The 16,585-nt window shown below is 37.2% G+C and overlaps 1 protein-coding gene across 1 annotated transcript in view; it reads right to left on the bottom strand.

The window, feature by feature from the left end:
• Positions 1-16,585, bottom strand: part of LOC109477089 — a 185,930-nt gene that overhangs the window by 129,665 nt on the left and 39,680 nt on the right. The window contains 1 exon segment of the mRNA XM_019778129.1: positions 2,418-2,466. Coding sequence (XP_019633688.1) covers positions 2,418-2,466 — 49 coding nt within the window.

The following is a 16,585-nucleotide window of genomic DNA, read 5'->3' as shown; positions in this document are numbered from 1 at the left end:
AGGGAGAGGGAGAGGGAGAGGGAGAGGGAGAGGGAGAGAGGGAGAGAGGGAGAGGGAGAGAGGGAGACAGAGAGGGAGACAGAGAGGGAGAGAGAGAGAGAGAGAGAGATCTAAGCCCGTCGGCAGAACGTACTGCACCTTCAGGAGCGAAACCCATAATGTATTGTGCATAGCACTTCCGTGGAACATCTCATGTAAGGTCGTATAAGGTTAACACTCGGTCTGTAGTTTCCAAATGTTATGTTGGAAAAGATATCGTCTGCAACAGCCAAAATTCTGATGCAACGTTGACCAAAAATCCAACTGAAATCGTGAAAAATCAGGGTTTTGCGCAGGCGCAGTACGGTCTGCCTACGTGTTAATGTAGAGGTCATTCGCATAATTAATGAGGACATGTTGAATTGTAGCATTGCCAAAGGATAGGAATTTCACAAGCAAAATATTGTAATTTGAGCTTAGAAAACCACAAATTGAAATAGGTTATGGTAATCGCGACCATTATCCATAAACTATACAACAAAGAGAGAGAGTACATCTTTATAGTCTGATACAATCCACGTTCCCCCTTCATACATCTAAGCTGTACAGATAAATTTATATTTCTAATGAACTTAGACAGCCCTTCTATTCTGAAACGTACCTGTTCTTACCTTTCTACCATTACTAAGAAACGAGAAGAAACCGTACCTACTTGACAATGTATATATATAACGATATCTGTATTCCATTATTCCATTCTTTTGTTGTGACATGTGCTAACCCACCAGCGGGTATGTGTGTACAATAAAGGTCTTCATTCATTCAAATATCCCACCGAGCGGCCAGTTGAGCTGCCGGCGGGGGCAACTATTAGAGCCCCGACGAGAGCCAGCCCGACCCACGATAGACTGGACACCCAACCACAGTTTCAACAAGGATCTTTTGCAGAGATGCTCATTGGTGCAGCAATTGATCATATACTCACCTTGCCCACTGTTACTTGAAGATGTCGGGGCTGGAGTGGTAAGTGTAACTTCTCCACTATTCATCTCGACACCTGTAAGAGGTGAATCATCAACTCAAAGGATGGTGTTTTTCCAGTAACTAGTAACAGTAACATTGCAAAAATGCGACGTCGCTTATGAAAAATGGTTGCTGTTTTGCTGATTCTAGCTATTAATGGGCAGTACCCAAAAGATAAAGAGACTCCTCTTGTTTCCAAGCAATTTCAAACGCTCCAAGTATGAAATGATGACGACATGTGCTAGAAAATGGCAGTAAATCTGACAGATTTCCTCATACAGAAGATTGTTTTTCCGCTCTGAAATTGTCATAAATTTCCTGATTTGCTTTTGTTTTCCTTGTTTTCTTATGCTATGATATTTTCTTTGTGTTAATATTGGTTTCTTATGTTGTTCTTACTCATAATAACGTATGATTTGACTAATGGAAATTTATTTTTTTTGTTCAATATGATATGTTCTTGATTGTCTTACTTTATTGTTTAGATATATAATTCGCCGTGTTAACTTTATATTATCTTGTACCTATTTTGAGTTAATTTGTTTGCTTGTCCCTTAATACATTGCAAAGTTAAATGTAATAAATGTATGTAAATAAGAGATCGTAAAATTAATAGGATTTGGGAGAGTCCACTAGACAAACCTTCAGGTTTCTTGGGCTCTCCAGCATATATTTGCTTGTATATAATTTAATTTTATACTGTTACAATTTTATGTGCAAATTGACAATAAACAAATAAAATTGCATTGGGTGCATTTAAACGTCTAAAACCCCTACATACATGGGACCTCGTCCCCTGTACTCTTTAGCAAGAAAGAATACATACCACCCCGATCGCCAAGCGGCCAAACTCCAAGTAAAGCATGACATTTTCGACATCCCTACCGTATGATGCCGATGGCTAACCAGAAGAATTTTTAATTGTATTACCGATAAAGGTGTAAGGCAGGGGTGCAACCTCAGTCCCACACACATTCATAAACCAATTAACCAAAGGATTAGATCTAGATGACCCATAATGTTTACCACCAGTTCTACACAATCTACTTGGTTTTTGTTTACAGACGATGTTGTCATTTTCTAAGAGACAAAACAAGGGATAAAATATGCACTATTCAATACTAAAATGTTTGCACACAATTGAAATTATAATTAAGTCAAACAAACAAATATCATTGGCCATATTGGAGTTTTCTTTCCAATATCCTTATTTCTACCAACCCAATTAAATTATTTTCGGAAATCATCTGCCCTGTTTACAATATTCCATGTTTATCTTTTACTTCCTAGCACTCTTTATGTGGTACGTGCCCTTGTTTTCACAAAGCTTAAGTTTCTAACTAGTATACCATAACTTTATTTATTAAATTACCACCATATAAAATTGATATTTTATTACATTGAATACCACTTACCTTCGAATATTGAAAACAGAAAGAGCAAAACTAGAAGTCGGAATCTAACCTGTGAAGAAAAAAAAACTAAATGTTTGAACAACGCTTGAATTCTTGGAAGAAATATGTCGCAGAAAATCTGATAGAATTAAGAGACTATCATGCATGTGTAATATTACATGGCTATGTTTGGAATATGTTTGGCTAGAAATTTATCAGTGCAAAATCAGAATAAGTTCAAAGCGGTCGAAACGTCGGTTAAGAAATTGACTTTGGTTCTCGGAGAAATAATTTAGGCCACACCGACTTAATCTTATGGATGACATCCTCTGAAGACTCCCAAACTAGTGCGCGCGGGCGAATAAAAAAAGTTTCGGCCCAAAAAATGCTACCAAACCACAGTAATACAGAGCAGGTATTGTGAATTTGTGGCAGTACGTAGCGACGTATACGACAAGACTGCACATGATGGCCTTTAGCATCATTTATGAGTCGGCACTGTACTTCTTGAGTCGTGGAGCTTCGGTAACCTGGGTGCCCGGCTCCGTATTGTCGCTAACTACAATGGACTACCCAGGTTTAGAGCCAGACCAGAGCCTCGAAGGACTTTTTTTTAGAACAGGTGAAAATCAATGCGCGCGCGGATGTCATCCATAAAATTAAGTCGGTGTGGCCTTAACGAAAACTAAGAAGTTTGGTGTGTAATATTAAAAGTCAATTTTTCTCGTCATTTCTACAAAGAAAGTTGAATCAACCCTACTCCTTAGCGCCATATAGGAAGCCGAGGTGCCAAAATATTACACCAGTGTGTTTAAAAGCTGGAAACACACCTGATGGCCATGTTGTTTTGTAAACGACAATCACGTAAATTTTTCTTCAAATACTTCCATATTCGGTTCAAAAACGTTACGCAATACACAATCCTTTAAATAACATACATGCGGCTCCAATGGTGTAGACCGTAACTCGGGCAGCATAGTGACTCTTGAAGAAGCCGCCTTTTAGCTTGGTTCCGATGTAGAGGAATTCAAATCTGATGGCAAAGAAATAAATGTGGTTTTACAGATTGAGCCACACCAATTTGATTTGTGAAAAAATATGAAGCGACAGGACAAAGTAAAATTTAAAAACAAAGTACAAAAACAGATCTAGGCATCCCATGATAGCCCCAAATGCTATTATAGGAGCCATGAATAAACATACCAGGCTGGTTTGTAATTCAAACAATGAATCTCAAACTTGTAATGAAATTACTGTATTGATAGATGGAAAAAACTGTAACAAGGCTGTAGAGAAGGGACTTCCCTTCAACTGTTAAGGCAAAAATATGAGGAGTTGATTCAGAGCGACCAATTGATCAAATTGTTGTGATTAATTTAAAAGAGATCTAGTAAAATGCATCATAAGTATAACCCATGTGATATACGCTTTTGATATAGAGAACTTTATTGACACAACAAACGTACAGCGACTTTCGTAAGATCTAGGTACTCAAGACATTATCCGAAATGCCTGGATAGCGCTGCTTTATATTTAAAAGTTTATTGCAAATTCTTGCCCGGAGGCTAATTGCAAATTACAAAACATAAAAGAACAATGAAATAGAGTATAAAATAACTAAAGTCTGCATGATAAAGGTAGCTGTCTAGAACTATAACTATGTCTAAAACTATGTCTGAAGGGTTTGACTTCTCTTCTGTAAACCATGGAAGACGTAATGTCCCACCTTTTCCAAAATTTGTGGGTTTGGGGAAGTTAAAAGAAGAATAGTTTTTTCTTGGTCTGTAAGTTTAGAGAAATTGGGATGAATTGTAGAAGTTTGAATAGTTATATTAATAAATGAGGCCGTCTTAAAGGCATCCAATGCAATTTCAGGCCGGGAGTACAAAAATATTCTGGATGAGAAAAACTGTCTGATATTGACATTTACTGTCATTTCTTAGCACATTTTCATTATATTTTCATACTTGAAGCGTTTGAAATATTATAATAATTGTTTATTGATTGATCAATAAGTACAATCGCTAGCACGTGGCAGCGCAACTAAAAAGTAGCTCTGAATTGCATGCTAGTGTTTAAAAACAGAGAGACAAATATTGCACAGTTACGAGGAACAAATAGACAACTTAAACAAGTGAGTATTTCACAGTTAAAAATAAACATATAGGCAACTAAAAAAGAGCGTAAAATGAACTTATACTAAAACAATATTCACAATATCAACCAATAAGTAATCAATATCATCAGTGTAAAAAATAATTTTATAGTATGTTACATAAAAACTAATTTTGATAGGATTGGTCATCGGAGATTTACTATGTGCCCAAAAACAAGCTACGAGGATCCCCTGCATTTTTGGGTACCACCAATAAATAGCTAGAACCAGCCTTTGATACAAAACAAGCAACGGTTTTCCATCAGCGACATCGCATTTTTTTCTCACAGATGTAACTACGCTGAGGGATAGGGTTGATTCAACTTGCTACGATAAAGATGACATGAAAATAAATTGACCTTGAAAATTTAGTTTTCCCTCCTGAAATCGTTTGGTATGCCTGTAAGTTCCCTGGCAGAGTTGCATTTTGCAAGTTATATGAAACTTTATTCGCAAAATCATGCCCGAAGGCTAATTGCTTTTACAATCAAGTATAATACTCATTGCAATACAGTAACAGGAGACAGGTAACAACTGTCTGGAAAAAAACTTCTACTTCTACTACTACGCTACCTATTATGGGGTTCGACTTCTTCTTTGAAGGCAGTGGATAATGAATAGTCCCACATTCTGCATAATTAGTGGGTTTTGTGATCTTAGTAGAAATGCAGTTTTTTGGTGATCTTCTAAATGACGAAAGGATGGAGAAATTGTTGTAACTGTCTGAAATAATCTGTTTCTTTTGGTCTCAAAGTGAGGACACTGGCTAACAAAATGTATTTCATTTTCCACTGCATTCATTGTACATTATACATTGTTATATTAACTAAATGTTTGACGTGACAAACTATGTCTCTTACCTATTTGTCAGCAGCGGTTGTCGCGCCTTGGCAGCTCGCCTAAGATTGATCACATGTGCTTCAAATAGTGTCATATATACAATAAGGCCACAGCAAGTAAATTTTATGGATGACATCCTCCGCAGGCCCCAAATCTAATGCGAGCGGGCAAAAAAAAAACAAGGCAGGCCGAGAAAAACAAGGTTCCTACAATTTAGAATTTTGACTCAATCACAGATAGTTTTGATTCAGTGGGAACATCACATAGACACAGCCAGTATCACATATCACTGCATCAAAGTAAGAAACAAAACATTAAATCAGAGTCTTTTCTTGTCTCCTCTCTTCATAGTTATCTGCCATCCACATTCCGACATGGCAGCAGACATCTTTGCCCATTTTCGGCATGTTCACCACGGTCAAAAGACAACAAAAAGTTTTTTTCCCAAATCAGGCGAAAATTAATGCGCGCGCTGATGTCATCCATAAAATTACTTGCTGTGGCCTAAGTCAGTGTAATGTTGGCGTGTGTAGCACACATTTTCTATTGTTACACGATCACTCGGTAAATGATGCCTTGATTGCTGGGTATTCCCTGTAGATGGTGTGACGGATTCAAGTTCATAGACGACAAAGTGATTTGATGTATTAGGCTGTATAAAATGATATACAGCCAGGACTGCCACTGTCTCAACGAACAGTCTTTTTTTTACCCCGTGCGCTAAAGCTAATGTCTAAGACCTGATCTTTGTATATAAAAGTAAAGTGGAGTTTGTATAATGGAAAGAAATACAAATAATCAAATCAAAGAGGCATGGAAAGTCAAATAATACAAAAGTAACGGAACAAGTTGACCTTGGTCCAGTAGTTATGTATTCTTGTTATGAATGTCTTAATGTGACATGAAATTCAATAAGAATTCAAATTCGAAAAATCGAAATTCAATAAAATCTGAATCTGACTGCGAAACTAGCTGGATGCTATTCTAAATAGCTAAAAGGGCTATTCCTAGTATCAGATAGGACAATATACATTAACAAAGTGCAAAGTATAAAGTGCAAAGTTTACTACAAATTCATGCCCGACGGCTAATTGCAAATAATAATAAAAACGGAAATTGAAACAGAGTACAGAATCTACATAATAAAACTATGTCTGAAGGGTTTGACTTATCTTTTCCAAAATTTGTGGGTTTCGGGTAATTAAAATATCATTTTTTTATTTGTCTGTAAGTTTAGAAAAATTGGGATAAATTTCGAGCGTTTGTCATCGATCGAGCAATGTCCGCATTTTGTTGTTGAAGCAGCTGGAGGTACGGTAGAATGAGCGTCCACCCTCTCGAAATCAATAAGGGCGCTGCGGTACAAAAAATTACCTGTAGGGGTCACCATGTGTAATTACTGTTTTTAAAAAACGGTGGAAGACGAAATGCATTTTATCTCCAACTGTCTGTCTTCCACTGTTTAACAAAACAAAAGAAGTCAAAACCAAAACGTTGATAGTAGTCCGTAGTAATTTTAGAATAGTTCATAACTATACTACACTAATAATGAACATGACTTTCAACTTGTAGCTGTTCGATCTCTGAATCTTTCATTGTATCAGAAGTACTTAGTAAAGTCAGTACGTTCCCCTTTTTACCGACATTTTAGCATCGGCCCCAGGTACACCTGCGCATTACTCACGCGTCTCCGCATCGGGACCTGTAGTCTTAACCACAGCTTATTCTTAAGAAATTTAGCCCCTAGTGCTGCTTGTATCTGCGGGTCTCGTTGTGAGAGTGTCATACATTTTCTTTTACACTGCCCTTTATATAATCAACAAAGAGTCACCCTACTCAGCAATCTCCAGAATGTGGTAGGCTTTGATTTTGATGTTTTCAATATGTCTGAACAATTGTTATGTGATATTTTACTTATAGGATTACCTGATTTATACTATGATACAAACTGTAATATCTTGCTAACCACTCAAACTTATATTGTTGACACCAAACGGTTTGTTCTTGATTGATTTATTATATAGCCTACTAAACATTTCTTTGTACTATTTAACGACCCATCCCACCCATTTGCTGTTCTCTGTTTTTTGTTATGTATTGTAATTGTATTCTATGTTTGGTGGTGAGGCTAAAATTAGCTATAGCTAGAGTACCTCACCACCTTGTCTTGTATTGTCCTTGTTGAATTTGCAAAAAAAAAAAACTTGTGTTAGCACCTACCAAGCGTGAAACTGTTTTACGTTGATTAGGTCTGAGTTTAATGTCAGCAAGAGGATATTGAAGGCTCTCGACATTGATCCAGATCCAGATACTAGACCACTAGGAAGACCTTGCCATTGACCGACCCATCTGTAGGTTTTTTTTATTAATTCAGAAACACAATGATGAATACAAATAAAGGGACATGGACTGAGTGACTGCGAACTCAAGTTATAGGTACAACTTATATTCTCGCAGCCACTTTTACAATCATGGAAAAAAAAGGCGTTTACAAGACATTTGAAAAACTATGGATAGCATGAATCAAACCACCCATCCCAGAAGAGACGGAAAGCATAGCAGGACACGTACAACTAGAAGCGTTTTGTTTCTATGATGTAGTTTTGCGCGGCTAACATAATTTCACAGTTATATAATGTCATTCGAACAAACCAAACTGTCGCGAAGAACTAAAAGTTGTTTAGCATTGTAGGTTTATAGGTTCACACTGTCCAGGCAGCAATACTGAGGAGAAGCAATATATGATATGAATCTTTATTGCATGATCTTGCCCAGATGGGCTAAATGCACACGTCCTATCAGAGGGACGTCCCTAACCGAAGCTAGGTACTCATTTACACCTGAGTGAAGTGAAGAAAGTCGTGTGCCTTTCCAAGGGCACAAGATCGGTGACATGGGTGGGGATCGAACCCGCGACCTCTAGGTCCTGAGCCCCTGGTCCTGCGCCGAATGCGCTGACTGCGCCACACGACCCCAGGACAAGTCATCACGTCGATAGTAGCTAGCCTAGAATCCATCCCTACGCGGTGCCACACAGTGCAAGGCACTACAACAGGGGCCTAGTCGGCTGGTAGTGTTGTGTGTTTGATCTTCCCATACTCTCCCCCATAGATGCTGATTGCGAAGCAGAGAAAGCAGTATTCCAAAAGAAATAGTGACGTTGGAAAAATTCGCCTGTATAACGCGTTTCAGGCTCTAAATCATAGGTTTTGCACGAAAAAAACCGTCCAAAATTACATTATACGTATAAATAATGAAGATAACTTCCAGACATCTCAAGTGACATCCGTCACTCTTCTTCACTTTCACTAAATGAACTGAGAACACAAAACGACACTAATCACATATATGATTATTTCTTTTCTATATATAAGTTGTTAAGTTTTATTCTATACCTATCTATTTTACTATGCTACTTATTGTTACCTACTAGTATTTGCCATACAATGTACCCTGTACAATTGTCGTGCAATAAAGTTCTTCTTCTATGAAGAAATTTGATTGGAAAATTGGAAAAAAAAACAGTCGAACATGTTCTCAAAGTAAAGCACATGTACCAAAAGTCTTTGGTTTGAACCGCCCGGGTTTTTAAACTCACGACCTCCCGGTTACAAAGCGTGCACTATTAAGCTATTATACCGGTACAACCGTGACGTAAATGCAATGTGATTGACGAAGAAGCAGATTTGTAAGAACAAAATTACACTCGTGTAAAAATTGATGACTTTGGTAAGTCGTTCCATCCAAGTGCGTCATCCCAAAATCAGACGAAGGGTAATTTTCCTGCAACAGCAAGTTGTTAGCCATTTTCTGAAAACAATTTGCCCATCAAGCTAGCAAATCTCATGAAAATTTAATAAGCCTTTTGTATAAGTAAGGTTTACTTAATAAGTAAATAACAGTTATTTTCTGTATGGGATGTATTATTGTGTTCAAGGCCACAAAGTGGTACAAAGTGATTGAAAAGCAGGAAAGATACAATTGTCATGTTTATTTCATAAGATCAGCTACAAACTTTTGAAATTGCCACATCTACTGCCCAGAGCTCCCTAAACTGCCTCAACCGAGTTCAAAAGCGCTTACAAAATCTTGTTGGGAGTGACGTGTTCGCCACCCTACAACCACTCTCACATATATGTAATGTTGCAAGCCTTGCGTTATTTTATCGCTACTTCCACGGTAAATGCTCCGTGGAACTTCATTCGCTAGTTCCCCCACTTCGAAAATTCTCAACAAGGACACGTCTTGCCCCTTCCACCGAAGCAAATCACCCTTTCTTCCTCCATTCACCACCTCTTAGGAGGAAGTTCCACGCTGAAAGCTTTTTTCTAAGAACAACATCACTTTGGAATAAGCTACCCCGTGATTGTTTCCCCTATGAGTATAACCTTAAACTCTTCAAGTCTAAGGTCAACAAACATCTGTCCTCACTGGCTGTTCTGTAACCCAAAACATTTTAAGTGGCTCCCATGAGCCTTGTTTTGTGGTGACCGATGAAGTAAATAGAATAAAATCTACTGGCAACCCTCTAAGTACATGTAGATGTTGAACGAAAACCAACTATATCAGAAAGAAATATCTTACTGACATTATTAATACTGTTGCAAGTTAGCTTGAAAGTTCATATGTGTTGGTAGAAGTCATTATCAAACATGTTTTAATTGCAATTTCCAACACAAGAAGTTGTCAATGTAAGGAAGCGTATTTTGGAGAGAGAAAAAGATCAATCAACACAGTACGATACATTCCATGAATTATTGTCATGTCCTACTACCATATCTGCTTACGTAGGTCAATTTCTGTACACTTTATTTCATAAGCGAGACCAAATCATCAATGCATGAACATATTGTGACTCATATACTGTATAGATAATAGTTTGTAGTAAGAAATGTAATAAGATAGTTTAGTTTTGTAGTATTGTTGTATTACTGCCACACATTGTACCATGTACGATTGTGGAGCAATAAAGTTCATTCATGGTTAGTGAAACAAACGTCCTAGTTAGAAAACTTCGAAATTTACACACGTGTACCAGAGCCTGGACATTCATTCTCATTGAAGAAAGTAGAATCTTGGAGACAGATTTTTTTGCATTGCATAAAGGCATTGCAACCATCCCTCAACAAAGACGGGGGGCGCCACAGACTCTCTGCGACCTATGATCCACTGCTCACTGAGTCACGTGTTTATTTGCATAACGTGACGTCACAGAAGCGGTGGATTGTTCACTCCTTGACAAAGACTAGTTGACGTGACACGTGACAAGTCTCACTGGGTAAGTCTACTGAGGAAGACTTGGTGAGTGACTGGTCAAAAGCTCTAGGTGATTGAACTTCTTTGTGTTGGATCAAAAGTTTTAACTTGAAACATTTAAGAGTTGTACAGTCTAAAAGTTGCGGTAAGTCTTATTTCTTGTGTTCGAAATTACAGTTAAAACTTTTTTCACATTGTTGCAAATTGTGAACGTATGCACGTTCTTTTTTTGTTCCATTTTAGCTATTTTTGGCTAGCCCTTGCGGAGCAACCCACAGGATTATATAGAAATTCATTTTCACTTGAAAAAAAACTTCTCATAAGAAATCGTAGATTTCATGCATATATCCCGGTTAAAATGGATTTTTAAAGTTTTCTTTTTAAAGTCTCCAAGTTTTCTTGTTTTAGTCAACATTGCAAACTTCTCACTGATTCTGTATAGTAAATAACGAGTCCAATCCCCTGTTTCACTGATTTGTTAAATAAACAAACAGGTTAAAAACTCCCAGTACCGGGCAATTATAGTTTTTACTCTATTTGTAGATACCTCTGATCTATATTTATAACTGTGTACAGCTAGTATTAGTTTATGTTTGTACCTAAAAATGTAGTTTGTCAATGTCCTTTGTTTGTTTAGCTGACCTTATTGTTTAATCTGTTTTTAAATCCTGAGTACGTAATTCAGCGCTTTTATGCGCTGCCATGTACCATGGAGTGTTGTCAATAAAACTACTATTAATAGTATTATCATTAAATGTATCATGCATTTTACGTGCAAAGCAACAGACATGCAGGATATTGAAAACGGGATGAGATAACCTTTTCTGGGACCTTTGACCTAACATCCTGTCTGTGTCCTAAACATGCCTATCACGGGGAGTTTGCAGTCACAAGACAAGGTACACAAGAAATGAGTCTAAAATACTTTTTATTACATACCTGGAATAGCAGCAACTTTTATATACTAAAACTTTACATGATCATTTAAGAACATATTTACAATATTAAAGGCCTAGTGGCCTTCAACCAACAGTCTCACCATGTTAGAAATCATTAACAAAATTGCCAATTTTTTTTCTAACGAATTTGCTGAATCAAAGCAAGATGGAAACATAGCAGAAGACAAAGCTGAATCATACCACGATATTCATGTACAGTCAACAATAATTAAATCAAATTCAAATGTGTTTCTAAGCATGTATTAGAGTTAAAATATATGTTGCCGGCCTTCAAAACCCACAATATACAAGCCCTAGCCTGGGCTATCTTTGATATCAGTTAGACTCTCAACACAAAATCTTCAGGGACTTAGATTTTTCTAACCATACCTAAAAGACTGCATTGATAGATGGAAAAACTATAATAACTCTGAATAGAAGGGACTTCCTTCAACTGTTGGGGTCAAAATATGAGCCCTTTGGAGGTTTTTTTTTGCAAATCAGAAAAAAATAAAGCGGGCAAATCTGTGAACCAACAAATTAAATGGGTGTGGCCTTATAAATCAAACAATTTTTTTTATCAAACCAATGCATTCAATTTGATAGATGGAAAAACTGTAACAACAAGTAAGACATGGGGTGTTCAGCAACTGTTGGGGCAAAAAAAGAGCATTTTGGAGTTGATCCAAAACCTGAATCCTTTTTTTTTTTGCAAATCAGAAAAAAAATTGAAGCAGGCAAATCTGAGAACTATTGATTGAATTTGTGTGGCCTAATCACCCTTTCTAATGATACCATGGTTCATTTTGACAAGGCAAGTGTACATTGATAGCAAACAGAGCAACAGACAAAATATCCAATGACATATAATGCAATAAAATCAATAATGTAATAGCAGTGCTATGATTGATCAAATTCAAGTTTCTAAACTTTTTGTGTTACATGCAATAGATGGTACAAACATTTGTGTACCAACATCTATCAAATTTTCGATTGAATGAATCTTAGGCCACACCAATTTAATTTATTGGTTTTAAGATTTTTTTCACAAAAAATATGAAGCGACAGGCAAAAAAGAAAAAAAGATTAAAACAGGTCTAGGCGTCCTTTTATGTCACCATGAAGTCAACACGAAAGGCTGGGTTAATATCTAAGCAATGAATTTTGAACTTTTTATCAAACCACTGCATTGATAGAGGGAAAACTTTAAGGAAGGAAGAAAAGTACTTTCCTTGACAGTTGGGGGCAAAATATCAGCATTTTTAGTTGATTCAGAAGCAGAATCTTTTTGTTTTGTTTTGCAAATCAGAAAAAAATGAAGATTCTGAGGTGAATCCGAGAACTGACATGTTAAATTGGTGTGGCCTTAGGTTTGAAAGAAAGGCCAAGACCTTGCACCACATGAATTCTAACTTTCAAACAATAACGGAAGGTTGGCTAACAAATTTGAAGATTTCTAAAAAAATGTATTCTATACTCAATAAGCTGGTTTAAGTTGAAACAATGTCATGTATGTACAAGTAACATTTAATAACTGGTGAACATATTGCACCCTGAATAAACTCATATGCACATGGTTCATCATCAAATTCATGAATAAATTTACAACACTACAGAAATATATTATGTATACATGTAGAACTATATAGTATTTTACATTATTTGCCAGTGTTCCAATCATATATATTTTGAAATTCGAGTCAGCTACTCCAGATATTGTTGATTAGGCCACAGCAAGTAATTTTTATGGATGACATCAGCGTGCGCATTGATTTTTGCTTGATTTTGGAAAAAAAACAAGAAATTTTGTTGCCTTCTGACAGTGGTCAACATGCCGAAAATGGGCAAAGATTTCTGTTGCTATGCCGGAAGGTGGATGGCAGATAACTATGAAGAGAGGAGACAAGAAAAGGCTCTGATTTAATGTTTGTTTCTTACTTTGATGCAGTGATATGTGATGTTGGCTGTGTATATGTGATGTAATACAGTTCCTACTGAATCAAAACCATTAGTACAGTGATTGAGTTAAAATTTTAAATTGTTGGAATCTTGTTTTTTTTGGCCCGCCTTGTTTTTTTTCGCCCGCTCGCATTACATTTGGAGTCTGCGGAGGATGTCATCCATAAAATTTACTTGCTGTGGCCTTAGGTTCAAGTTTGTGACAACAACAAAAGACTTTAACACCACCAACACATCAGCCGGTTTTCTACATAATAATGAAATACTCTGTGGATAGTTTCGTCGGGTTGGCAAAATATTGAATATGCAACCAAATGTTTTATTCAAAGCTGACATTTCGGTGACTGTCTGTCACCTTCCTCAGGGCAATTCTGACTGGTTCACATTGCACTGCAGCACAGGTGTCACTGCCTATGGCCTTGTTCATATGAAATCACCCGAACCACGATTCGGGTAACTCGCATTCCTCACATCTGGTCCACGTGCCATACATTCCTTTCAAACCGTGCCCGATCACGATTCTCCGAAACTGCATTCATTGTTGTTTGATGAAAACTCGCAAGGTAGCGTGTTATAAATGTCAGAGGTCAACGACCTGCTTGCTGATGCCCCCCTCCCAGCGTATCTCGGCCGAATGCCGACATGGTCCCGCCAGAGGCGGTGAAGCTCGTCCTAGAACGGACACATTATTTGACCATTACTGCTCTTTAAGTTGATGCCACGTAAAAGTTGGTATTGCATATAAATAAAGAAATATCACCCCGTAATCCATGACCAGGTGAAGTCACATTGAAATCACATTGCGTCCAGACACAAATCGCGATGCGGGAAAACCGATTCGAAACCACCTCTAGAAGTGGTTTGGGATTGAGGTGCTTTCAATGTGATTTGGAGCGTTCAGATGGGGCCACTTAAAATCGGCTTGGGGGGAAACCACATGTAAAGCGCCTTCACTGACTTCATATGAACAGGGCCTATATTACACTCCAGAACCTGTACATTTGGAACCACATTGTAGATAGTACTATTCCCATTATACATTGTACATGACCTCGCACCTGGGAACATACAAATGTATCTATAAGCAGAAATGCCTGTGCTGCAGTGCAATGTGAACCAATCAGAATTGCCCTGAGGAAGGTGACAGACGGTCACCGAAATGTTGGATGAATAAAACCAATGGCTGCATAAAAAGAGTCTCTTCATTCAAACTGAAATACTGTTGTTTATTTAAATTTATTAAAAACATGGATGGATGTGCAATAGAAGAAAATTTAATATATAAGTGTGATTTTGATAATGTCACATTTGATGCAAACTACATCAGATGTATGTATGTTTGCGCACACAAAAAGTGATGCTTCAATTTCGACAGCCAAAATTTTTTGTACGGCTCTAAAACCAACATCTGATTTTTGCAACATCTCACATTGCTAAGTAAACATACATGTATTGCAAACTAAAATTTGTTATTCTAACTAGAGCAAGTGTACTAAAGGACTGTCACATTGAATATAATTAATATTCATACGGCAAATTAAGTTGCATTTAACTTCTGGGAAACATAATACTTGCTGTGATACAGCTTTCAGACTTAAAGAAATGTTACTGAGTCCAGTTACTGACTGTGTCTCCTCATTGTGTACAGGTGTACATGTACATGTATTAGACAGACTCTGTGACCAACAAAAATGAATTCAAACTTAATCTGTAATTTGACAGTTGAATTCCGTTAAACTTAATTGGATTAGACAACTAAATACACTTTCGAAAGAGAACGTCGCCATCAAAAAAAGTGGCATACTGTTACAGCATTACTTTGTGACAGAATAGGAAGGTGGATGCAGCACTTTAGTGTTACATAGTTCAAGACATGCATTTTCTCATTCACCAGTGGAAATTTTCTGACCCCCCAGATAAGACCATATTGATTTAATTATATGGATGACATCCGCGCACGCATGAATTTTTGGCCATTTAAGGCCACACCAATTTAATTTCTTGGTTAACGGATTTTTCTAGAAAAATAATGGAGCGGGTGGGCGAAAAAAAAAACTAAAACTAAAAACATGCCTAGGCATCCTATTATGGCCCAAAATGCAATGGTACGATAGGAGCCATGAAGTCAACACACCAGGCTGGTTCAAAATTTAAACAATGAATTTTGAACTTTTAATGATACCACTGCATTGAAAGATGGAATAACTGTAACAGCTAGAAAGAAAAGGACTGTTCAGGGCAAAATATGAGCATTTTGCAGTTGATTATGAATTTTTATTTTTATTTGCAAATCAGACAAAAATGAAGCGGGCGAATCCGTTAACCAAGAAATTAAATTGGTGTGGCCTAATTGAAAATTTTCCATAAATCCCTGACAAGAGACAACAATTATATATTATATAATAGTGCCTCCTTTGTAATGAGAACAATGGTACCAGAGCCTGAACCACTGTAAGTGTAAGGGCAATCCCCAAACTTAACCGACATAAACTGTCACAAACGCCACCTTAAAAACTTGATAATAATACAGTTTAACGCCAAATGGCATGGTTGTAATAACAACATTTGTGTGCGGCAACTATCCACTTTCCAAAATTGAGCAAATTGATATGAAATTGGGCAACAAGAAGCTTTTAAACTCTGTTATGTAATATATTTTTATAGCAAGGATTGGCAGGGTCACCTCAAAGGTTTTAGGAAGTTTGGCAGAAAGTTGCAGCATGTCAAACGCATCAAATTCCAATGGCTAATTTCATCAACCATTTTTATATGGCATCCAATGGCAAAATTGGATTTTCAAAGTTAATTTCTGGTCATTCTTTCAATGTACATTCAAACCTGTCTAAGCCGGCCACCAAGGGGAGCAAATAAAAGTGGCCACCTTGGACAGGTGGTCTCCTTGAAGAGGGTCACCTCACAGCATGACTGAGAGGTTTCCAAGTCGAGATATTCTAATGTCAAATGCTGTAAATGCATGTGGGGAGGGTGGCACATGGAACAATTTACCTCAAACAAAAACATCATCCAGCAGTCAAGGCAAA

Source organism: Branchiostoma belcheri, unplaced genomic scaffold (genome assembly GCF_001625305.1).
Source record: "Branchiostoma belcheri isolate BF01 breed outbred unplaced genomic scaffold, Haploidv18h27 scaffold4, whole genome shotgun sequence".
NCBI classification, from domain to species: Eukaryota; Metazoa; Chordata; class Leptocardii; order Amphioxiformes; family Branchiostomatidae; genus Branchiostoma; species Branchiostoma belcheri.
The sequence above is the reverse complement of the archived record's forward strand: the minus strand, read 5'-3'. Positions and strand labels throughout refer to the sequence as shown.